Source organism: Apis mellifera, linkage group LG1 (assembly GCF_003254395.2).
Source record: "Apis mellifera strain DH4 linkage group LG1, Amel_HAv3.1, whole genome shotgun sequence".
NCBI classification, from domain to species: Eukaryota; Metazoa; Arthropoda; class Insecta; order Hymenoptera; family Apidae; genus Apis; species Apis mellifera.
In genome coordinates, this window is record NC_037638.1 from 11316240 (window position 1) to 11341920 (window position 25681).

General features: G+C 29.4%; 1 protein-coding gene and 1 long non-coding RNA gene across 8 annotated transcripts in view; one reads left to right on the forward strand and one right to left on the reverse strand.

The window, feature by feature from the left end:
• LOC409733 (transcriptional activator Myb) overlaps nt 1-25681 on the reverse strand; it is a 34854-nt gene that overhangs the window by 2573 nt on the left and 6600 nt on the right. Inside the window, exons 1-8 of one of the 5 annotated variants that reach the window (XM_393231.6) lie at nt 21412-22423; nt 6713-6875; nt 5022-5186; nt 2753-3071; nt 2247-2571; nt 1753-2162; nt 1360-1676; nt 1168-1257 (exon numbers count right to left, since the gene is read on the reverse strand). In XM_393231.6, coding sequence (XP_393231.4) covers nt 1168-1257; nt 1360-1676; nt 1753-2162; nt 2247-2571; nt 2753-3071; nt 5022-5186; nt 6713-6875; nt 21412-21506 — 1884 coding nt within the window. In that variant the 5' untranslated portion in view covers nt 21507-22423. Of the gene's footprint in view, nt 1-1167; nt 1258-1359; nt 1677-1752; nt 2163-2246; nt 2572-2752; nt 3072-3425; nt 3509-3591; nt 3716-3998; nt 4169-5021; nt 5187-6712; nt 6876-21411; nt 22424-25681 lie in introns of those variants that run through there. The other 4 variants (XM_006569590.3, XM_006569593.3, XM_006569592.3 and 1 more) reach the window with 4 other exon arrangements.
• On the forward strand, nt 4146-12364 carry LOC100577336. Of its 3 annotated transcripts, none has more exons than XR_001705682.2 (7): nt 4146-4284; nt 4372-4478; nt 4627-4708; nt 5110-5213; nt 8476-8608; nt 9274-9612; nt 9723-10239. It is a non-coding gene; the product is annotated as an uncharacterized LOC100577336 (long non-coding RNA). The 3 variants fall into 3 exon arrangements; XR_003305551.1 differs by having other exon boundaries at nt 9342-9612; XR_001705688.2 differs by lacking the exons at nt 9274-9612; nt 9723-10239 and adding an exon at nt 12080-12364.

The following is a 25681-nucleotide window of genomic DNA, read 5'->3' on the forward strand; positions in this document are numbered from 1 at the left end:
ACTAATAATTTATTACAAATTTACATAAGTACACATGTTTAACCTGTTGTGTACAGGATTCTTATATAATAATTTACAAATCAGGAATTCTTAATAATATTATTATTAAAAAAATTTCAATGTTACTGTTATTTTCTTTTTAAACGTGTATCATAAATAAGTCTTATAATAATAAATAAATCTTATAATAATAAATAATAATTTGGTTTTTCACCGGAATAAATATGTTTTCAGTTCACTTCGCTTCCAAAATATCAAATAAATGTACACGAATAATTTACACGAATAATTTATATGATTAAACATTAACAAAAAAAAAAATAAAATGATAATAAAACATAATTTAATTTTTTGTAAAATTAATCATAGAAAAAGAAAAATGAAACAAACAAAAACGAAATATAATTTTGTACACATCAAATTATATGTACGTTTAATAACGAAGAGTACGGATATTTCAATATAAAGACAGACAATAAATGTCGACCAGAAATAAATATAATACGCGCAAAAATATAATTTAAGTACTTCATAACGTTGGCTCTTTTGTGATCATTATTATTTAATCAATGACAAATAATATGAAACGTTTTGTTTCTTAATTCATGATCATAAGTTTCGATCCAAGCAAAAAATTATTAGACATAAATAATTTAACATGAAAAGCATACGCGTTGATAAAAAAAAAAAAATAAATTAATTATATAAATAGATTAAACCGATATTCTACACCATTATTAATGTTAGTTGTGTTATTTTATAATTATATACTTAAGATCTAAGAAAAGAAAAAAAAAAGTCACTAATATATCTTTGGATTGAATGATAACCGGATCGACAAAAAAGAATCAATAATCGTAACCAGTCTAATAGAATATAAAAACAAGGTTAATTTCTTGCGCGTCATTTAACATTTAGTCATAAATTAATATAAAGAAAAAGGAATTGAAAAAAAAGAAAGAAAAAGAACAAGGCATATTTAAACGTTAATCGAAAGGACAATATTAAAATATATTTAACAGAGAGAATTTAAAAGAAAAAGACAGTGTTAAAATGAGAAAGTTAAGAAAAGGCCGGCTAGCGTGTCTAGAGGCGATTGGTACGGGAATAATACCAGGATAGGGCTGGTTGAGTTTGAATATACGTTTGAGTATGGACATTCTCTACCTTTATGGGACTAGTCCCTGCTGTTAAGAAACTGTCTTCCAATGCCATGGATGCCGGTGAAAATAATACCGATGTGTCCAAACTTTTACTCTGTAATATAAAATGAAATAAATAAATTAAATGGTAAATTAAATGATATAATTTGTAAATCTTATAACATAAAATATCTTTAAACATTCGTATTCAACTTACGGGTGTTTCTACAACGAAACTCATTTCGGAATTATCTTGAGAAGCATTTGCCCAAGCTTGAGAGAGAGCTTTGCGCGCTCTCTTTCCGCCAGGAGCACTATTCTCTTTACCCCGTCGTCTAATTGTACTGTAACCAGAATCTTGAAGAATAGTACTAGTTCCTACTAAACTTTCACGATCGGTTTCCTGTTTGATGATCTCGGTTAGAGCATCTAAACGACTGGGGGTAGCAGGTAACTGAGTAGTCGCGCCGCTGCGCCGTTCTAATTCTGCCAATGCATTTTTGAACGGTGTTGGTGTCCTCGGCGTATTGCCATCTATAATAATAATAATATAATGTAACAATGTATTATTATTATAAATAAAAATTTTAGAAATCAAATAAAAATATACCATTTTGACTTCGTCGAAGACCAGTAGGTTGTGGTGTGGTGAGTGGACCAGGGCTGCTGCCTTTAGGAGTGCTTGCTCGTGGCCAGGAAGATGTCTCGGGACTCAGACTGTTCAAAAACTGTGACGGGCTGAATGGTAATTGTTTAATAGGTGTGGATGGGGTGGTCTCACCAGTCTGTTGTTCCTGTTGATTTATTATTAAATAATCAGACTGGTTTACATTATCAGGAGTATCTGTCCTCTGTTGAAGAATTTGGATATTTTTACGTCGACGTAGAATTGGGGGTGGACTACTCCTTTCTTTCTCCGTTACAGTGCCAGGGATCTCTTCCAAATCTGGCATAGGCATTAATCTGATTTCTGAATTTTTTGAACTAGTCGCTTCACCCTGTATTTGCAAATCGAAATACCTATAATAGTAGATACATTATAAATAAATAATTCTGTTCAATTGTCTTTGGAAAATTTTATATCTTTTTTATTTCATATCATACTTTGTGAAGGGTGACATTTGTGCAGTCTTGACTCTAGAAAAGGAATTTCCCGTTTTTGATGGGGAGTTTAAACGAGATTCATTGTTATGCGACCGTTCATTCAGATTCAAAAGACCCTGGAAAGTCTGACTATTCTGTTGATTATCCCAAGTTCTGGTCCATTGCAATTGATCAATGCCCAGAGTATGTGGCTGTACATTAGTTAGAGTTGAGGCATTGTCATTATTCGTCGATTTTAAACAATTCTGACTGGAGATATCCTCTTCTGAACAAATATTATCCTTAGAGGATACTGATGCTTCTATGGCTTTTCTTCTACCTCTCCCTATTAAAAATATTTATTTTCATTAAATGTTTCATTTATAATAATCTTTCTAATACATAAAAATGCATTAAATTCTAATTATTAAGATAAATTAATTTATTTTTTTAAATTTTATATATTTATTGGAATTAAAAAATTAAGAAGATATTATTATTGATTAAAGAATGAATGAATTATAAACCTCTTGTGCTTGTGGATCTACCCTCTTCAGTTTCATATTTTCTTCTCATAGTACTATTCCAATGATTTTTTATGGCATTGTCAGTTCTGCCTGGTAGTAATTTTGCTATTTTTGCCCATTGATTGCCTACCCTACGGTGTGCTTCTACAATGATCCTATCTTCCGCTTCTGTCCATGCTGTTTTCTTAATACCCGGGTTTAGATGATTATGCCATCGTTCTCGACATTGTTTACCAATACGGCCTTTCAAATGTCGTGCAATTAATGTCCACTTCTTCGGTCCATATCGTTCCACTAATTCCACCACTTTTTCGTCTTCCTGCAAACAGGATTATTAATATAATAATTATTAATATAATTTTTAATTATTTATATTGTATATATATTTTTTTTTTGATGGTTGATACTATCAAATATTGAAATTGATTCATAAAAATTCGAGTTATCCTAAATATTACCAAAAGTAAATAATGTTAGGGAAGTTTATAATAAAAGAATTATCTTAAGATTCTCTTTTCAATAATAGGATGGAAAATCAATAAATATCTTGAAACATCATATATTTTATTTTGATAAATTATCCTATATTTTAAAATCTTATAATCTTCAATTATAAAATTTCTATTAATTTATATAATATTACTACTATATTAATAAACTATTATATTAATACCACATTCTTTAATTGCAAAATATGCTTCCAATTTGTAGCAATCATATGATATAATATATCACATGAATCTTCCAATAGGCCATCTAGCAAACATTACCAAATAACAAAAATTATCGCTGATTATCTGATATAAATCTATGTTACATAGGTATGTAACTATGATTACTTGAGAATGATTGGTTCATTCTGATTCAAACATTGTCAATTGCTTCCAAAGAATTGCCATTTTTTCTAGCGCCTCCTATCTTGTTACCAAAATCGTCTTCAACAAAGTCTTCATGTGGACAAATTCTCACCGGAAGGCAAACCCAACTCGTGGAGTAATTTCTCGAAAGCAAATAGAAGTATCGAACAGAGAACGAAGTGGTAGATCGAGAAGACGGCGGAAAGGAAAGGAAAGGAAAGGAAAGGAAAGGAAAGGAAAGGAAAGGAAAGGAAAGGAAAGGAGAAGAGGATTCACGCGATGCATGATGACCGTCGGTGCACAGAGGAAAAGAACGAACGAAAAGAAAAGGAAAAAGAAAGGGAAAGACAGAGGAGTAAGAGGAGGTTGCACCGAGGACGCTCCCATACCATGAAAAATCAGGTACACACCAATGTGGCCCTCCATGACGGCGATGTCAGAGGCTTTACTTGCCCTTGGCTGTTGCCAAGTGCATTGGCAAGACGGCGATGCAGCATCTCTACAGACCTCTCGTGGCTCTTTTTCTTATTGCATACCCCACCGTGGCGACCCTCAGCGGACAGACGGAGAGCTTTGCCTCCGTTACGTGTAGGCGTATGTACTGTGCAGGGCCGTGCCGTTATGAATTTGAACCTTCGAAATTTAAACGAGTCGGAGAAACTTGATCGCTTAGAGGTGAGGCAACAAGAATCTTGAAGCATTTTTAAATGAGTTTGTTGGTTTTCAAGTTTGGTTTTTATTGACTATGATAAAATTGATTAGGCTTATGGTGTTACTATTGACGCTAATAATGAATCTACATAGTTTGCAATACCAGAGACATCTGGTGATCAAAGGAGGAAGCTCTTGATATTTTTTACTAATAGAAGGTAGGATATGTATTTTTAAAATACATGTGAAGAATATGTGTTATATATTATAAATATTATATATTATAAGCATTATAAGAATATTTTAAGAGAGTGATTTTGAAGTTTTAGTAAAATATCGAATCTATTAACTGATACATCTGAACAGATCTGGCAATAGATGAAGAAGATGTAAGTGGATCTTTACGCTTTCATTTGATGTGGACTGATTGGCCTCTATTGAAAATCAGGTTGATTGAATTTCATTGATTTTTCAATGATACAATATAACTATAATCTATATACTTCAAATAAAGTATCAAATAAAATCATAAAGTGTCGCTAAATGTCGATAAAGACCTCAAATACTAACTACTATACAAGATATTTATGATAATCGAAACAATGAATTATTATTTAAAAAAATCATATTTTAGTTTCAAGTTCTGAAATCCTAAATATTAAATTTTTAAAATAAATTATTAATAAATTTTTGCATATAATAAAAATTATGTTTCTCAATATTTAAAAAAAAATAGTAATTAATAAACTCCATTAATATACCTCTTTTGTCCATGGTCCTTTGACTAATTCCGGGTTTACGACCTTCGCCCATCTCTGTTGACATTGAACATCACTTCGATCCGGAAAGTGGCTGGCTATGGCGTCCCATCGAAGCCCAGTCCCAAGTTGTTCAGCATTGCTCACTAACTGTTTTAATACAGCATCCTGAAATCCATTTGAAACAGAACATAAGTATGTTAAGTATATACACACATATATATATATACATATATTATGCATAGAAAATATAATGTACAGTATGAATAGAAAAAAGATTGTGACAAAAGTCCTTTAAAGTTTGAAAATTCTAAAACAAGTATATTTGAATTTTATATCGCTGGACATTGATAAAACTTATGAAACTTGCTAAGAATAATTTGAATGAATAATTTCAAGTTATTTTAAGTAAGTAAACTATTTAAAATAAATATTTATTCTTTTGAGATTGTGTTAAAATAAAATAAAACTGTGCTAAAATATTGTCTTAATAAGTTATTAATTATATTTTCAAAATATAATGATAATTTATATTTCATGTAATGATATATATAATTAGAGAAGAGTTTTTAATATTTATCAATACTTTTTTTATCAGAAGAACAGTAAAGATATTTTTATGAGAAAGATTAAATATAATAAAAAAAAAAAAGGTCAGATAAACATGAAATACTACTATTTTTACTACTATATTTACTACTATTGCAATATTAATTTCTATGATATAAATGGAGTTACGAGTAGAAATTAAATTGAAAATGATTTTAAAATTAAAGAAATAATGAAAATATTTCAAAATGAATTTTTGAAATTTTTTATTTCGCAATTGCATCGAATTAAAAAAAAAGAAAAGAGATGAAAGAAAGAGAGAAAGAAAAAAAAAAAAGGAAAAAAGGTCATGTAACAAATGCATAGGATCGATAGGTCTGTGATATTTCCCACGGGAAACCATACGGCGCTTTTCGTACTCTATGGCTACGCATATGACTATGGGGTAGTTGAGGGCATCTGCCCGCGGACGTAACTCGTTGTAGAAGGTACGAAGGGTGGACCTTTTTTCGAGGCCTGTGCTCATTGTATCCCTCCCCTTTCGCGTTACATCTGATCAAAGTCACAGTATGATGACGCGGTCACGTGTATATTCTCAGAAATATCGAGCTCTTGGTTAAAGAGGAAGAGAGAAAAAAAAAGCATAGTAGAACATTATCATGATAATTATAAATATCATTGGTATAATCAAATTTATGTATATCAATTTATGGAACTCTCTAAAATATTTTTTATAAATATATTTTAGCATATATTTAAAAGATTTTTTTTTACCTTTTTTTAAATTATTATATAATATATCTTTAACCTCTTGGTTAAAGAGAAAGAGAAAAAAAAAGCATAGAACATTATCATGATAATTATAAATATCATTGGTATAATCAAATTTATGTATATCAATTTATGGAACTCTCTAAAATATTTTTTATAAATATATTTTAGCATATATTTAAAAGATTTTTTTACCTTTTTTTAAATTATTATATAAATATTTTATAATATATTTTAAAATATTTAACAAATATTTAAATTAATAATATTAAAATTTTTTTATTATGTTATAATTATGTTGCTAATAATTAAAATTTAAATTCATTAATAAGATTAATTTTAATTGGAATATTTAACATGAAATTCTCAATTACCTCCTCTTTGGTCCATCTTCCTTTGTTTATATGCTTTCCCTGCCCATGACTGCTTGCATTTGTGTTCTGATTTTGAGATTGAGTATCAGCTCCACGACATGCAATAGCATTGTATTCATTGTCAGATTCTCCGCCGCTACTAGAATCGTATCCAGATCGCGATCTAAGAAAAAACAAAGAACATATTGTGCTCTCATAATTTAGAAATCATAAAATTAAATTTGAAATTTAGAAATTCATATTTCTAAATTAAAACTATGTATTTTTCTACACAATGATATTTACTAGTATCTTGTTTTTTAATAAAAAAAATTGATAAATCAAATTAATGTTAATATCTGTTGTTAAAAATATTCAAAATTAGAAATGACATAAATTAACGTCTACATCATAAAATCTCTTATCATCTCTTATCTCTTTTTTTGTTATGATGACAATTAATTCTAACATAAAATTATGATTCAAAATGAATGTGAAGATTCATAAGATCAAATATGTGAACATGTAACGGATATAGCTATTTTTTTGTAGAATGGTGAAGATGGGAAATCACGGATGGCTGACCATCCGACCTGTGCGTGTTTCTTCCTCTTCTTTGTCGAAGAAACTATCGCGCACTCGTTACCCCTTTGTTCTTCACCCTTGCCCTAAACCGCCAACCAAGAGGCAATCTTGACCACAGTCTGGCCAGTGTCAGTTTTTGTGGTTACTAGTGGTTTATTCGTCTTCTTTGTCTTCAAGGATTTCCTGTCGTTATTTATTCTTACCCTTTCTTCTCTTAACTATTTTCTAATCTTTTCTCTTTGCAAGTTTTTAATCAAACTTAAGAAAAAAAAGCAAATTTATCTATTTGATAAATTTAATCTCTTATATAATATTTATATAATATTGAAAGCATTAATAAAAATATATAATCATTCATTTGAAAAAAATATAAATAAAATATTTATAAAGATGCAATAAATAACTTTTCAAAATATTTTAGAAAAAAAATATATATAAATAAGCTTTTTATTTATGTGATTAAGTAAAAATATTTTTAAATCAAATATCTTGTCTTCAAAAAAATAAAAATTCTTCAAAAAAGAATTTCCATTAATCAAATATCTTATACAGTGAATATAATTTCTTCTATATGTAGATGTTAAAAGGTTTTTTATATCAGTCAAGCTCATCTATAATAATCCTGTCAATCAAACAATATTCCTAATCTTAAATTTCAAGAGTATTATTATTTGAATCTAATAGTATTCGTTTCACTCAAAAATATTTATAAAAAATATTCTTATTCATTAAATTTTAGTTTAATTCCATTTTAATGTTTTTTATCACAACAAAAATGCTATTTTAAATGTTTTTATATACTTTTAATTTAATTTTATTAATTAATTAAATAATATTATTTATTAATCTTATGAAATTTCATTAGAAAAATTTCTTAGAAAAAACATTACTGATATAAATGATATATTATAGTAACCTATAAACAGACTTCAGTAGTAAAAGTCAAGAAATTTATGGAAGAAACAAGCCAGAGTTCATGTTACACAATACTCAAATGCAATTAGTCCAACAGTTGGCTCGTCATCTTAACGTATTTACATTCCAACCACTATAGAGTTTATGTTCGCAGGATGACGTAATTCGTCGACGATAGCCGGTCAGTTTGAGATGAAATACACATGTATATGTACTTCTATATATCCCACTACATAGAGAAATCAAACGCAACGGCCGACCGCTTGTTATGTTTACTGTTTCAGGCAGACCAAGACCGCGTTTCCGCTGCAAGCAGCTATGTATATCGTATGAACCTTTGCCAAACGGCGTTCGTTTAACCCTTTTGTTTCGTCAGAACTTCGTAAAGACAGCACTGTGATGTCCAAGTGAAACGATGTACGTAAGTTCACGAATTAAACATTATTCATATTTATTTGGAATTTTAGAAAAAATAAAAAATAATTTTCAATGAAAATAGAAATATAATAGAATTTCAATGTTGGAAATTATCAGTTATCTTGAACCCTTGATTTAATCTAGATTGACCATCGAAATCAATATTAACTTTATTGTTAATTTTATCTTATTATAACAATAAATTAAGAAATAATATAATATCAAAAGATATTTCTTTGGATAGAAAGTAATGATAACAATAAAAATCATATGAATACATATGTTGTACTTATGTATATATATATATCTATATATGTGTGGTATGCTATAAATGCAATATCATTTTATAATTTTCTATTGCACTTTATTAGTATACATACATATTCTTTCTTTTTCTGTATATATAATTGGCTAAAAGTTGGCTATAATTGAAAAAAAGAAAAAGAAATGTATATTGAGACAAGAAATATAAAATTGAATTTTTTTTGAAATTATTACCATTATGTGTTATATGTATTATATGTTTTGAAAAATATATCCTGATAAAATTTTTGTATTTTTTTTATCTTTACTTCTATCTTTATTATGTATATACAAATATTTTATAAATATTTTATTCTATTCTTCTATATTTTGTTTTCTTTTTGTGATATATCGATGTTCAGCGGAAAGAATGATTATTATTAGCAAGATTTCCTGGAAATCTCTACTCATCATTGAAATATTATGATAGGACGATAGAAGTCTCAAGAAAACTACCGATAAGTCACGTGATTAACTCGCAATTTGTTAATCGACAAATCAGTTCCTTTTTTAAATATCTATTCGATTATCAATAATAAAATCTCGAATAAATATCCTTTTTTTTATCGCTTCCAATTTTCGTATTCTTCATACGACAAACGTTACGAGACATGCGTGCGCATATTTATTCTGGCACACACGTGGCAACAGTGCTATACAGGAAGCACGCGCATTTCATCTCCGCAGCTGTTTTTACATCGGTAAGAGAAACTCGTATAAAACGCAAACTGATATACCTTGTAATTCAGCATCTAATTGACGGAGTCTAGCAATGCAATCTTCGTTGTTCAAATATACTGACTTTCTGCAGGTGCACATATGTTTACGTTCCCGGCTAAGGACAAGTCGAGAATATGTTATGAAGCGTTAAGTCGCGAGGGAATGCTAGGAACCAAAAGGGGAGTGCCGTTTAAGTGGAATGTCTCCTGTATACAGGACGCGTCGTGGAAAAAAGTGAACGTAGCGAAATTCGTGAAACTATGCAAATAAATACTTGCCGGTGATTTGTTGCTCGATTAGCACGTGATGAGGCTGATTGAACAGCTGTATTGAATCTTATTTTTTTTAAAAAAAGACTTCATACTTCACCTTACTATTTAAATTTAAAAATAGAATTTTAAAAATTAAAAGTCATTTCGATTATATTATTGTAAATCATAAAATAATTATTGTATGTGTTAATTTATTTATGTAATTTTTGTAGATAGAATAGGAAAGAATAGATTTTTACAATTTGAATAATATAATATATTAATAATTATATAATTATAAGCAATATTGTTCATGCGACAAAAAGATGCAAACAAATAAAATTCATATAAATGTGATATGTTTAAATTTCAAAGATGTGATGGAGTTCCATGACAAGCTAGGTATCCAATCACAGTATATCTCTGTATCTTTAGACGACGTGGCTTCCATGAGAACTAGCTAGATATTTAATCATATTTATTTTGATACCAAATTCTTAAGTTAACAGAGCTTATAAGAATATCATTTTTATGTATAGAACTAAGAAAAAAATTATATTTATTTAAATATAAAATCTCCTAAATTAAAATTATATTTTTGCATATGTGTAGTAATAATTATGTAAAATAAATATAATCTTTTTTTAAAGATTCATGAAATTTCCTTTAAAAAAATCTTCAGAATGTAAGAATGGAATGTGTAAATCGCATTTTTGTGCATCCTCTTTTTCACTTTCAATTTTGTATGTTTGACCAAATGAAAGTCTGAAAAAGCAGAAGCAGAACGTGCGCGGAATGCCAAAACAATCATCTGGTATTTGACTGTGGCTTCATTCAAATTTAAAAGTGAAAATGGAGAAGATGCCACAAACTATGTACACGTGATTCTTTTTATCACGTGTGATCTAATATGTCATCTAACATGCTTATATGTCATACATAGATATGTTTTTATATATGAAAATTATATTGACAATTATGTAACGTTTTTGATAAATTAAATGTGAAAAATTATTATTTTAATAATAAATAAATAATAATAAAAAATAAAGATTAAATAAATAATAAAGAAACTTTTAGAATGTTGAATAAAGTATATATAAAGTATATATAAGCAAATAAGATAAAACAGATGAAAAGAATCTATTATTTAAATTATTTAATTTTATTTAAAAGAAATATTTTTTGCCTTAGAATATTTCTTCTAGAATATTGAACTTTTGTGGCCAATTTTTTACCTATTTAGTCGTGATACGCGAAAAAAAGGATAGAAATAGCGCTGGGAATCGCAAATATATACTCGAAGACGATCAGTATCCGTTCTTTTTTTTTTCACTGTGTTACGTAAAGGCTTTCGCCTTCGTGGAAGTTCTAACGGTCGCAGGCATCCTTGAGTTTAAATCCCGAGGCACGTGGCTGAACGCAGGACTTCCTCCGGCATTCTCACGATCCGCGAAAATATGTGCCCATTCTGTATATATATATATATATATATACACATACATATAAGCACGTCGTGGCGCGATAGCCGAGAGAACTGTGTAGATATATAGAAAGGATGGAGCACTGTGCGCACGCATGATGTTTGTTAACCCTGAGTGGGGGTGGTATATTCTCTTCTTCTTGCGTTGCTTCGTCGAAAGCATTGCAAATAAATTATAAAATGTCCACTGTTCATGAATATTTATACCGGTCAGACATCTAACGTTTTATTGATGACGATTGCGAAAAGGGATATGGGATGAGATCGGTCATCTTTCAAGATACAATCAAATTGATTTAAGTTGTAAAGCAATCAAACATGGGATATGTTTAATATACATATGTATGCACATATATAATGACTAAATGGATATTATGAATACCTTTAGAGTTTATAGTTCTGATAATTATGGCATTTTGAAATATAATATAGCAATTTTTGGAATTGCTTTTAATTAATTGTAAAATTTTATTTCCTTATTGTTACTTATTCATTTTCAAAAGATAACTAAAAATAATGAAAAAAAGAAAACAAAAACAAGGAAAAAAAATAATTCAAAAGGCACGTGGACAAATGCGGAATAACTGATAAAAATCATCATGATTTTACTCAATATATGACATTCGTAGTAGAAACAAGGGACAAAGGAAACGACTCAGTCGGGACTACTCATTAATCAATTTAGGGTAACAATTTTATATGTGTTATATATAGGATGACAGAGGAAGGGGAAGAGGAAAGGCAGACAAAAAGGAGACACAAGAGGACGTGAATGAGAGCGTAAAAGAAAGATAAGAATAATGGTAGTGACACAGGAAAGGAAAGAGTAATATACTACCGGATCACGTTGAATTTTATATCTTCCTCTTACCTCGGTGCTTCTGACTTCCTGTTTGGTCAAAAGAATAATTATAATTTCCTGACAACCAGAATTTCTATGTAACATTTAAATTATGATAGAAAAATGAAGAGACAAAAAATAAAAATTACCAAATATTATTTTAATGATAAATATTATATATATCTAATATTACTTTAATTTATTTTATATTTTAATATATTAACTCAATATCAAAATTTGCAATTATGTGTTTAGAATGATTCCAAATATTTGAATGAATTGAGAATGCAAAATTCACTTTTCTTTTTCCTATTTCAATATTGTCATACAAATTGAACATATCTGACTATTCTTCCTTCTTATCCCTTCCCGAATTAGCATGTGAAACTACTGTCGAAGATCGAGGACGTCCAGTAGAAATTTCCAATAAGCTAATTCAACCTCGACGACAAGAAATTGTTAATCCTCGTGAGGCAAAATGAATGAACAAGCTCTTGCACTTAGCATTTACTTGAAAGGTGGCGGCACGAGCAGGTGCCCTGCAACAGCTGCCCCCTTTGTCTAGGACTTCGAACGCCGTATGACTTAAATGCAATACATTTTGATAGAATCTTCAATAATGACTAATGATGACATTAATTTTTTGTTTTTATTATTAAGATTTATATGTTTTCACAATTCTATTTAATTAGATTCATAATTATAAAAAACGAGAATTTAAAATCTATCTATATTAAAAATGATTTATTTAAAAATTTACTTTCGAAAATATCTAATAATATTACCATAAACAAATATAGAATATAAAATATAAAATAATGTTTTTTCATATAACGGAATCTTGATAATTGATTCTCTTACCATTTTCGTATCACATGCGACATTACCGATTCAGTACAGAAAACAATTGCAATTAATTACTGTAAATAAAACTATATGTAACTTTTAACTGTAAATTAATTGAATATTTGTAATAATCGCTTTGATCTTAGAAAAAAAATTTATAAATCTTACTTAATTTTGTTATTAAAGTTGTTATTGTAGATTTAAATTAGAAATCGAATTATATATTGATATTATAACGACGTTATAATGACTTATTTAAATCAAATATATATGAATAAAAAAAATAAATTATAACTATATAATTATATAATTATATATTATATAATTACAAAAAATATAAATTATATTATTCATTATTAAAATCTAGCAGATATTAATAGTTCAATATAACTTCGTAATATTTTATTTTTATTACGATTTATGATACCGACTTACGGTAACTTCGTTCTAATGTAAACAATCTGGAGTCTACATCAATCTGGAACTAGTTACATCAATCGATTCTTCAAAGAATTATTAAAACAACCAAATAAATCTTCGCAAATTTTGAACAATAAATATCATTTCAATACAACAAGAAGAGGATTAACGAAACTATTCACCAATTACACGTTCATTCCCCTCTTCGAATTTACGAGTTATGATGAAAATCGAGCGTCTCGTGAGAAAGGGAGAGGAAAAAAGTACCCATCATTGCCACGTATACTACTACTATGGACATCTGCCGAAGTTCCGAACTTTCCCCTCTTTTCGACCACTTCCTTACGCGTTGTCTGCTGTTCCCCTTCTATTCCACCATTTGCAACAAGCAGCCCTAAGGTTAGCAATCTTCCTTTTTCTTTCTTTTACCTTCCTTCCTTCCTTCTGTCCGCCTGTTGTTCGTCACGCAACAATAAGGTCATTGCGCGTACCAGTCGATTGTCCCTTCTTGAGTTATGTCCATCGTCTGTATGTCTCATGGTCATGGTTTGTTGAGAAAACCAGAAGATAAACCCATATATATATATATATTCTCTTTTATACGCATATTTTCAAGATCAAATCACACATAATATCTTTACTATAGAGAAATATATCAATATCCAAAGAAATTAAAAAAAAAAAAAAAAATTGAATAATACAAAATTTCAAAAACATTATATGAGATATATTAAAAGATTGTAGATGGAAGCTTATCTAGTCACTACAGAATGGTAATGGAGGATTGGAGGATGGATTAGAGAGGTCAAAGTACGGTTTATTGTCTGACTATATATTTCGAAATTTATGAATATAGTTTTCGATTTAAATGATCATTTTAACTATTCTATTATATATGACCTTAATATAAGATAATAATAAGATATTCTTGACGAATTTGTAATGAATATATGCGCATATATTTTTGTTTTAGTAATTTTTTAACACAAATTATATAATGTTTTAACACAATTTAATGTTTTTGTTAAATATTAATATTAATATATTACATTTCAACAATACAATATAATATATAAATAATAATATATTATTTAATCATTAAACTATAATATATAAATTTGAAATAAAAATCAATAATTTGCATATAATCTTTGATAATTTTCTTTTTTTTTTCTAAATGAGATTCATTTCTATCCTCTGTACACGATTACATAACTTCGACAACACACGACGCAATGCTTCAAATGTACCGGAAATCATTCTTCAAGTAGACAGATTCGAAGAGAGCGTTATCTATGCAAGTAGAAATCAAACTGATGCTCTGTGGGTAACGGGTCAAGAGTAAGGGTCAATGCAACTGTTATCATCTGGGACCCCGTTCGGTCGCGTGCGATGCAATTGATTCTGTCGTCGATTTCCCAAAGTTAGAGACCAGGTGCAAGGGATTCATTGGTCTCTGGTTGTCAGCTGCTACCCCCACGACCCACCCCCCCCCGTTGTCGGCAACATACGATACACTCGCGCGTTCCTCAATTTATACATACGTTTAAACAACCTCTCGTGCTAATGATGAAAGGGAACACCCTAACAAAATATGCAGAATTTTCAAGTAGGTCCATCTTACAACATCATACGCGTTATCATCGGAACGTAATAACTATAATAAATTTTTAATTTATCGTTGGTTCTACTGTGATTATATGTGGTCTTTATGATTGAAGATATTATAAATTTTATGTAAGAAGAGGAGAAAAAATTAATTTTTAATTTGTTGAATGTTATTAATTTTTCTGATCATTATGTTAATATCGCCTTTCAAAAATATATTCTCATCTGATCACAAAGTTCCTCTTAATGAAGTAAGAATTTAAAATTAATGTGAAAAAAAAGTCCTTATTCTTCCATTTGGGAATATTATTATTTTTATTGTCATATGTTCATCATCATAACTAAATGTCACGAGTTATTTTAATTTTAAAACGTATAGTATAGATGATTATTATTAATAATAAATTGATCGATATTTCGATAATTATTTAATATTAAATAATGAAAAATTAAATACTATGTATATCAATATTATGATATATTTATTATAGATAATATAATAAAGTGCAGTACAATAATAATTTATATAGAATTTCTAAACAGCAATAAAAATCATACATAATAATTAAGAATATAAAATGATTATAAAATGAAATTATTGTCTAAAAAGTTATTCAATTAATCGAATTAATCGATGCTCGATTTGCAATCACTTTGATTCATGAATGGCATTAATAAAATCAGGTGCAATAAGATAATAAGATGGAAAAAGATTGAATGAAAACAAACGAATGAGTGAAGAGGAAAAGGAAAATAAGTCAAGATCAAGATCAACATGTTTCAAAATCTTTTAACCTTCGAAGGCTAGTCGGAGAAATTCTAACAAAATAGTATCCATAAAAAAAAAATTTTAATTTTTTCTCGAGATAAATATAAAGGATCAAGAAATTTGAATTTCTAAGACTAAATAAAACTATTTTAAAATATTAAATTTTGTAAATTTAATGAATTAAAAAACGAGAATCTACAAAAAAAATCGTACGAACACACATATGTCTGTTTCACTGTTTCAATAGCGGTAGATTGTCGGATCCAATAATGATTTACACTACTTGGCAATATGCTTCGACGGATTTGATAGTTTCTACATGGCGCTTGGCCCGCCATCTTGTGTTTGCTAGAAGAATTAAAGAAAATAAAAATAGCTAATTTATTTGAATATTGGCTATTTGATTGCTAATCAGAAAAATTTATTTAGAAAGATCAAGTTATCCCAATTAGAAAAACCAAATTTCCTCTAAAGATATTTTATATTTGAATTTTGCCGCGATAGATCAGATTACACACATATATAAATCTCGAAACGAATCACAAGCTAGTACCACACAATTCGCAATGTAAGGGAGCAGATATATGTATGTTCGAATTAGTTTGCTGATTCAAGCATGTTCCCCGCGCGAATTTAGGGTTTGTGGATAGCTATATATCTTACTCATTCTTGCACAAATCGTGTAAATGTATGTATGATGTGTATGTGTGTACACATATGTGTATATATATATATATAAAAGAACGACCATGCAACGACATCAGGGTAAAAGTCCTTAGGAGAGACATCTGGCTACCACCTGCCTCAATGCCCTCGCACTGCCAAACTTCCCCCCAATAGAACTTCCCGAGCATGCGCACCCGCTCTTATGACGTATACATATGGATGCACGTGTATACAAAGATGCACGTGTCGAATGCATCGTCAAGCTCTGTTATAACAAAATTACCAATTGAACACACAGATTTTTTTCCCCATTTCCTGTGCATCTTTTAACGATAATAATATATTTTTATATTTTAAATTAGTAAGAATAAGAAATAAGTAATTTTTATAATTATAAAAGGAATTTCTATTGAAAATTGAAGATTTAAAAATCAATGAATTAAATTTTAAATGAAATTAAAATTTAATTATTAATATAAAATTATATTAAATATAAATGTAAATAATCTTATCAATTTTTTCACTATTACAGAATTAATCTAAAATTATAAAAATCATATCAAACATACAAAATGTATAATTCGATAAGCTATATCCCTAGTTAACAATATATATAATTATCTTTCTAATATTATCTTAAAGATGTGATCGAACCTAACCTCAAAGTATGCATATGTCACTTCTCAAAAGTGTCTACTATACAAGTGAGGGAAATATCCGAACCCTTATAGATGTGATGGTATATAAAAAAAGAGAAAAAAGAAAAAATGAGAAGAAAAAAGGGGGAAGGTCCCTCGGTTTCATCCCCCTCGTCTTTCGAGGTGCGCGTCGTGCAATACCACGCCTTACCCCGCGTATGGTAACCAATTGTAAATCGAGTGACGAGCCACCCGGTGTTCGTTCCCATGACAAGTGCGATGGGTATTTCTCCTCGTGAATCTTTAATTCTACCGTGGGAATCGAGGCTGCACATCATGAAGAATCAATCTCATGGTTGATCCATATGCACCTTGCTAATAGTGACTGATTACAGGGCCCAAATATTCTGATTCTATTTAGACTTTTGAATTCGAGTATAGGTTACTGTAACGAGTAGATAAATAAGATGTTTGATATGTCCAGAACTCAGAATTGGATATTAATCCAACTAATTGAAAAAATAACTAGTTAAAAATCTTGAATAAAATTATTTTAAATAGCTATTTATTAAAATGCTTAAATAACATTTATTTGTAACTATTATAATTGATTTGTTTTTTTATGTAATTTCAATATTTAACATTATAATTATTGTTATTATTTTAATAACAATACATATATATACTTATAATAACAATAATATAATTGTTGTTATTATGTTAATGTTATTAATTGATAATTTTTTAAATGATATTTAAAAAATTTGGCTTATTACTAGGTATGATGAATGTCTTTGAATATCATTGTGAAATTATTTCACAATATAATGCAAAATAATCTAAAATTTAGAATTCTAAGTTCATTTAAAATTATAGATTAATTATGTTACATAAATTTATGGAATATCACAAGAGAATATCTTCAAGATTTAGTAATTGACTTCCTATGCCACTGTCTTTATAAAAACTAACCTATAAAATCGAAGCATGATTCTAATTCAATCGAAATCATAAAATATGATTTAATACGTCATCGAATAAATCATTCAATGAGCATAATACAGACAGATATTAGCAAAAGAAAAAGTGAAAATAAACAGAGATATACAATTAAAGGGAATAATCGAGGGCAAGGGGAAATCATTAGAATTCATCATGTCACTGGTCGAACGAAAGCATCAGTCTATCATTTGACCGTCCCTCGGTCGAGAACAATTCGAAAACATATGCTGCTTGGTGCTTTTGGAAGACTCAATAGAATATAAGAAGGCGTCGCAGACGAGAAAGCACATATGCAAAGCCTTTACTAGACCAAAGTCGTTCCAGACTGCGGTCTTTCTTGACTGGAGCAGATGCTGAAAATCAGGCTCGCTGTTGTGTGTATACCCTCCTGACGATCGACGACGATGTCGACCCTCAAACGAGTGTACCGAACCCGACATTGAAAATAATGATACGAATGAAGAGAAGAGAACGAACTATAAGGATCCAGAAGAGAGAGAAAGAAAAACAGAGAAAGATCGTTCTTTTTACGGAGGGACTTCCTCAAGGGGCCCAGTCGCGAATCTTGCCAGAACTGGAAATCCCTTCGAGAAATTTGTTACTTGCTCTCAGATCTCTCTTTATATCTATTTTTATCCTTTTCTTATTATAAATCGTCGTTGCTGTACAATATTGTCCGATGAAGGTATTAAAAGAAGCACAGCTGCTTAAACGGTTATTTAATTGTGATCTAAAAGAGCACTCCTCCGTTTTGAATTTAAATGAATACCAGCGCAATCTAGCGGAGATTTTATGCACAGATATGTAATCGAGTTATAGTCTCGACTCTAGGAATTTATTTTCATGCCTCATGTCCGTTGAATTTCTTCTAAAATTAGATTGAACCGTGGGGACGTGTTTTAAGTTTACTATGCATCACGATTGCATCGAGCTAACCTCACACGTCGACAGATTCTTTTTTTTTTTTTTTTTTTTTTTACAAAGAAATAACCACACACGATGAAAACGTTGCGTTTTAAATCCATTCAATCCGTAATTTTTTTCGAATTTTTTGCATTAATTCTTAATGAAAATATATACACAAATATATTATATTATTACATTTTTCAATTAATAATAAACATCATGAAATATCTTTAAAATGATTTTTTTAATCTAAACTTGCAAATTTTTCTTAGTTTTTTATTATCACAGTTTCTCTTGGACAATCAAGACATCGTTAAAAAATCTGATCACGTGTTTCCTGTTCTATCCTATCTAGCACTCTTCTTTCATAAAAAAAATAAAAGACTAGATCCGAGACTACAGGCTTATTTCTATGAAGGATACGAAAAAAGTAAAAAATAGCAAAAATATATTTTAATTAATTATGAAATATATATATATATAGAATGATATGTAAAAATCATCTTAATTTATGTAAATAATATCTCGAATAATATCTTTAAAAAAAAAATTTATCGTTTTCGTTCTTCCCTTATTCTATTCTCAAACAGCGCGCGTAGCGGATTATTCATGAATTAATTACGTACGTCTTATGTTTCGAAACGTTGTGTCTTTGCATTTCATAGTTTCCGCATAAACTTTCAATATAATACTTTCCTTTTTTTGCTACAATTAAGTGTAAGTTATTCAAAAGTCAATGTCATCTTTATATGTCATCTTTATATATCATCTTTCATATTTCAATGTTTTAAACTTTTTTCTTTTTTTACTTCTTTTTCTTATAAAAAGTAATTTTTTTCATAAAAGTAATTTCTTGTTTTCAATGAAAGGAAAATATTTATTTATTTTTAATTTATTAGATATATTTCTTCAATTTTCTCTTTTTTTTTTATTTTTTATTTTTTTTTTTTTAATTCATATTTCATATAAAAAATATCAGGAACCAGATATCAATTTCCATGTAACAAACAACTTTTTACTTTAGTTAATTATTTTTTTTCTTTTTTGTAATTTTGCATTACGCAATTTTAATTTAAAGATATTTATAAATATATTAATAAACATCTATATAATATGAAAATAATGCGGATCAAAAAACGATCAAAGTTGGCTATTAAGCCAATTCAGAAAATAGTTAATATACTGAACCCCGGTTAAAGGACGAAGATGCAAACCCGTCTACCGGCAAACGAAATAAACGATTAAAGAATTCTCAACGGGTTCGATCTGAAACCGGGTTTAAATCTCCTTTAGTCGAGAACGAGTTGTCCCGGCTATAGACCTGTACACGCGCGCGCTCATGAAAGCAGACCTCAGATATCTATACGAAGTCCGATCTTTTTCTCTCTGGCTCCAAACGAGGTTAGGATATCTGCTAGGCAACAACAAGAGGGCTAGTCAAAGGTTCCTTCCAAGATGCTTGCTGCTTTTCCTCATGATGTATCTGTGTATTTGTCTCTTCTCCCTATTCTTAACTATTCAGTAACATACTGGGTGACTTTTTGAAAATTCTCTCTATCTCTTTCCACTAACGCATTTGTAATCATGGTGGAGATCGACCAATCGATATGAATCTCTAAAAAAGTTTCAAGAAATGTTCTACCTTTTTTAAAATACATTTTGCTTAGAAGAATATTTAATATTGAATTTTAAATTATTTTTATATATGAGTTATGAAAATATAAAAAAATAATATATAATTTATAATATATTATTGACGGAAAATATTTAATTATTATAAAATATTACAAGAAATATATGATTATATTATATCAAAAAAGTTAAAAATTAGAAAAATATTCTTATATTTAATCGTAAAAAAAAAAAAAATAGAATTTCAATTTCAAAATAATAGATATAAATGTTATTTCAAGCATAGAGATGAAATCTCATATGTAAACCGGCGTTACAATCTACCCCAAGATAAGGCCGCATCCTTTGATATCGACACTGAAAAGGAAACTTCCGTTGTTCCGCGGCAAAATTTTTTAAGCACTTATTACGCGTACCATACTTCCGTCGACGATCGAGAGACTGGTAGATATACGCATTTGTTTTAATAAAATGTATAAGTATTAAGTCTAGATACTCTGACAGTTTGCGCAAGATAAAACTGAAGAGCGGTAAAAATTTAAATAGGTGATAATCTTATAATGGACATGTATTTAAATTTATACTTATAACATTTTCAAATAATCATCACATTTACTTCTTATTTGCAATAATTTTTAAGAATTGTATCTTAAATTTTTATTAAATTATTCAGAAATTATAATAATTATAAAAAACATTAATACGATATATTACTTACGCTTCTGTAGGTGGCGGAGAATAAAAAGATGAATTATAAGTAGTAATATCCACGACCTTCGCTGGCATAAGTATACCATTCGACACTACATCCATTCTCACGGATAGTCTTCCGAGAAAACTCGCGATCAGAGGGTTCTGAATAGTTTCCGACGGATCCAGTCCCGAAAACTTTAACTTCACAATCTCTTAACACTACTTTTTTCTATCTTTTCTTCAATATTTTACATAGTTCTAATATTACGATGGTTGAAACACTTCCTCACTATACTGTTAATATTTTTCGTGAAATTTAAATAAATATTTCTCTTATGATCGTTAGACAATTTAAATGGAGCATAATCGATTGCATTTTTAACGTTTGATGGAGCTCGTCTATTAATTGTTCGCGACACGTCTCCGTTTACAATGTATATAATATGGTGATTTCCATAAGCGATTATGCAAAAACATAAGAACTTCGTACCTCTTTCCGTCTCACTTTCTCTCCTTGTCTCTCACACTCTCCTTTTCTATCTATCTTCCACTACACAATACAATCCGCAGTCACGTGTATCCATATGATAAACGATTTGTGCTTTAAGTGTCTCTAGTTAAGTGAAAATTATTTATGTATAAAAAAATATTTGCAATAACAATAAACAAATTCTGATATTAAATATATTAAATGTTTGGGCGTACGCGTCGCGACAGTGCAATAAGTATTTATTTAAATGCAACGAGGGAAAAAAGCATTGTCGCCAAGGCACCAAGGTCCAGAAGAAGGAAAGCACGACACAGAACAGAAACGATGGCGGGCCAACGGAAAACGATTGCGATTCTTGCGTTCACGGTCGTCGAATGTACGTTTATTCTTATTGATCGTTCCTCAATATTCCTTCGGCCTGATTGTCCATTATGCGAAATTATAAATTTCCTAACGGGTTGTTTTGTCGCGACGCGCGCCCAAAATCGAGCAGAGTCGCGCGGACGTCTCGACCAGTCGCCGTTTGGATTTGAACTGAAGATACCGACTGCTTTGCCGACAGCCGCTTGAACGGTCCGCACTCTCGAGCTGGGCTGCTAGCAACGTGGAGGGGAAAGGTATGATCGCGGCTGTTCGAGGGTAGGGAAGGACAGGAAAGCCATAGGACGAGAGGAGATGGTACACACGCGGAGGGCTCGATCAAACGTGACCGTCCATACACGCTTTACATATACTTGTGTGCCTGACTGTGTGTATCGTTAGCTACATGTGCCCTCGACCGCCCGTACGCTCATTCAAACCTGTGGAAGAAATAATCACACAGTAGATGCTGTGACGAAAGTTGCTTTATTATCCTTTCCTCACTTTAGCGTTCAATATGGACAAAAAGTGAAACATTAAAATACAAAATATATATGATAAATGATTTTGATAGATTGTATTAGAAAAATTTTAATATTGATGTAATGTACAATGTAGCAATTCTTAAATTTGCGTAAATATTATTTAGGATGAATAATTTATGAGTAATTTTTGATTTAACATTACAAAAATTAAGAATAGATGTATCCTGTATTACTAGACAAATGAATGAACAATGTTTCCTATAAAGATATATTTATAGATGTAAATTATGAAAAAAAAAATATATAAAAAGTATTATATAACATCCATTAATGATTTCTTTTTTAAATAATATTAAAATCTTTATTTAAATCTCAAAAAAAATTTCAATTTAAAGTTTTATGTAATAATAATAATGTATAATGTATAATGTTTATACAAATAATAATAATAATGTTTAAACAATAAATGTTTTCTAAATAAAAAAAATTGTCATGCAAAAGTACTTGTCATATAAAAACGAAGAGAAGCAAAACGATGAAAAATCATTTCAGAATAATCTTAATGTTATGTTATGAAGAAACAGAGATGCTCTTGTTTTAATTCTAATCGTTTTCAAGGGCTTATGAGAATTATAAGATCCATCTAGACGTTTTATTTATTACTTATCTGATCATTTTGCTGAAGACTATCTCTTGTGCATACCGGATATTCAGAGATATTCTAGAAAATTATCATCTGTATGATTATTTTTAATTCAATTGTTTGTAAATATTGAAATTATAATAGTAAAATAATATAACTTACTTATTAATCAATTTTTTATCATGATATGTGGCAACACGAATAAACAAAATTTAGATTTTTAGGTCATCATAAATTAACACATGTCAAAATGTGTTTTCATGCATTAACCTAAATGCGATAACAACCTAAAACGATAATTACTGGAACATAAGGGAATGCACAAAGTACATATCCTACTGTTCTCTTACCCAACCTTTTCATGTAGTACAAATACAGGTGTTACCCGCAAGAAACAGTCTGTATATCTTTTAATACTCATAAAACTGCGTCTGCCATTGTGACACGAAGGAAGTGGTCAGACATAAAAAAACACTATTGAACAGATGAACAGACGTGTAAGACCACGCTATGAAAAATAGGAATAGAATGTAACTTAACCTAAGCGTAAAAACAATTTAAAAAAAATAGCGAAATAAAATGAAAAATGAGATTCAGGATTAACAAAATTGATTTAAGATCGATTTTCAATAAAGGGAAATTATTATGAAATTTCAAAGTGACCTTGAGAGTTCAATGTCGCTAAATATATCGCGTACTAGTTTCATCATAAAGCGATGTTACGGTAAATAAGGAAGGAGTAGGGCAATGTTATGAAAACAAAGGAGAGGCACGTTGCTTGTGAGAACGTACCTACTTTAATCCTGGTGAATACCTCTCGTTCGGTACACGCCTCAGGGAGCGTCTGCATCGTTGTTCGCGGAAATACTTTCCCACCGCGGAGTCTGTGGTTGGAACAATCTCCAGCAAACGTGTATATACATATCCATACGCGTACACATCACATTATATTCGTAAATATATTGTGTTCTCGAGTGGAATGTATTTGTCTTATATTGCATTTTAGGTTATGTTGCTCTTACAATTAATAAAGTTAAAATTAAGATTATTAATTGGATCTCTTGGATAATGAAGATCTATAACAATGGTTACAATGAAAAAATATCTTGATTAACTCAAATATTTTCATTGAAATAATATTTATAAAATTTATAAATCGAAGATATAACATTTAACAAGTAGGTAAAAAATTATAATTGAGATTGATGTGCGTATTATTTTTATCGAAGGATTTCCTAATTTTCAAGATTGCTACATAATAATCACGTACACTGGAATGGTGTAAATATGTAACAACATGGAATTAACGTCATGCATATCTGTGTTATGCAAGAGAGGGATAGATAGCCCGACAGAAACTATTTCAAGCCATTGAACAGGGGATATAGTTCGCTATAGTAATCTGATTTGACTGATTTTATTCAATTTCTCTTTTATGTATAAATAAATAGTATCGCAGATTCGAAAAAAAAATTTAAAAAGGTTATAATTTAAATACAATAATAAAATTAAATGTTAATTATTTTTACAAAATATATTTTTTAAGAAGCTGTTAAAACTTTTTATACATATCAAATGTTAAAGAAAACAATCTAGCTATCTATAAAATTAAATTATAAATTATAATTTCTTAAAATATCCATTTCTTAAGGTTAATTAGGAAATTGAAAATTTAAAAAAAAATATTAAATATCTTTTACAACATTATTGAGATAGAGAAAACATCATTCTTGATGTTTAGTGCAAAACGAAGATAAATAAAGGTTCCACTTACAAAGAAATTTTATATTAACAGGAAACATTGAAGAATCCAATCCACGATTATTCGAATTCCTTGCATTGTTTTGAATGTCGTTAATTCAGTGTGAATTGGCCTTAACCTGTGCTCTTTGCTTTTTCGAAGAGTAAAACAGAGAAAGAGAAGGTGCAGCAAGAAAAACAAACGAATTGGGAGGAGTGATGAGGAGAAGCTCAAAGGAATTGAGGAGGTGGTCGGGGACACGGAAGAGAAGAGAAGACGCAAGAAAGACGAAGAAACGAGAGGAAGGGATCCGGAATATAAGTCTCTGCAAGGCCTCACGGTTTCACTGTTGCCTTCTGAGAACTGATTGATTCTCAAAATGTGAAAAAAAAAAACATTTCAAGCCAATTCCAAATGTTTTGCATCCTGAATTTAAATATCATAAATTTGAATGAAATCGTTTTTCTTCCGCTTTATTTTCTTCACTTTTTTTAAATAAATAAGTATTGTTTATTAAGTAATAAATATTAAGAATTATTGATTAATCAATCAATGTTCTATAATTGTATTAACATC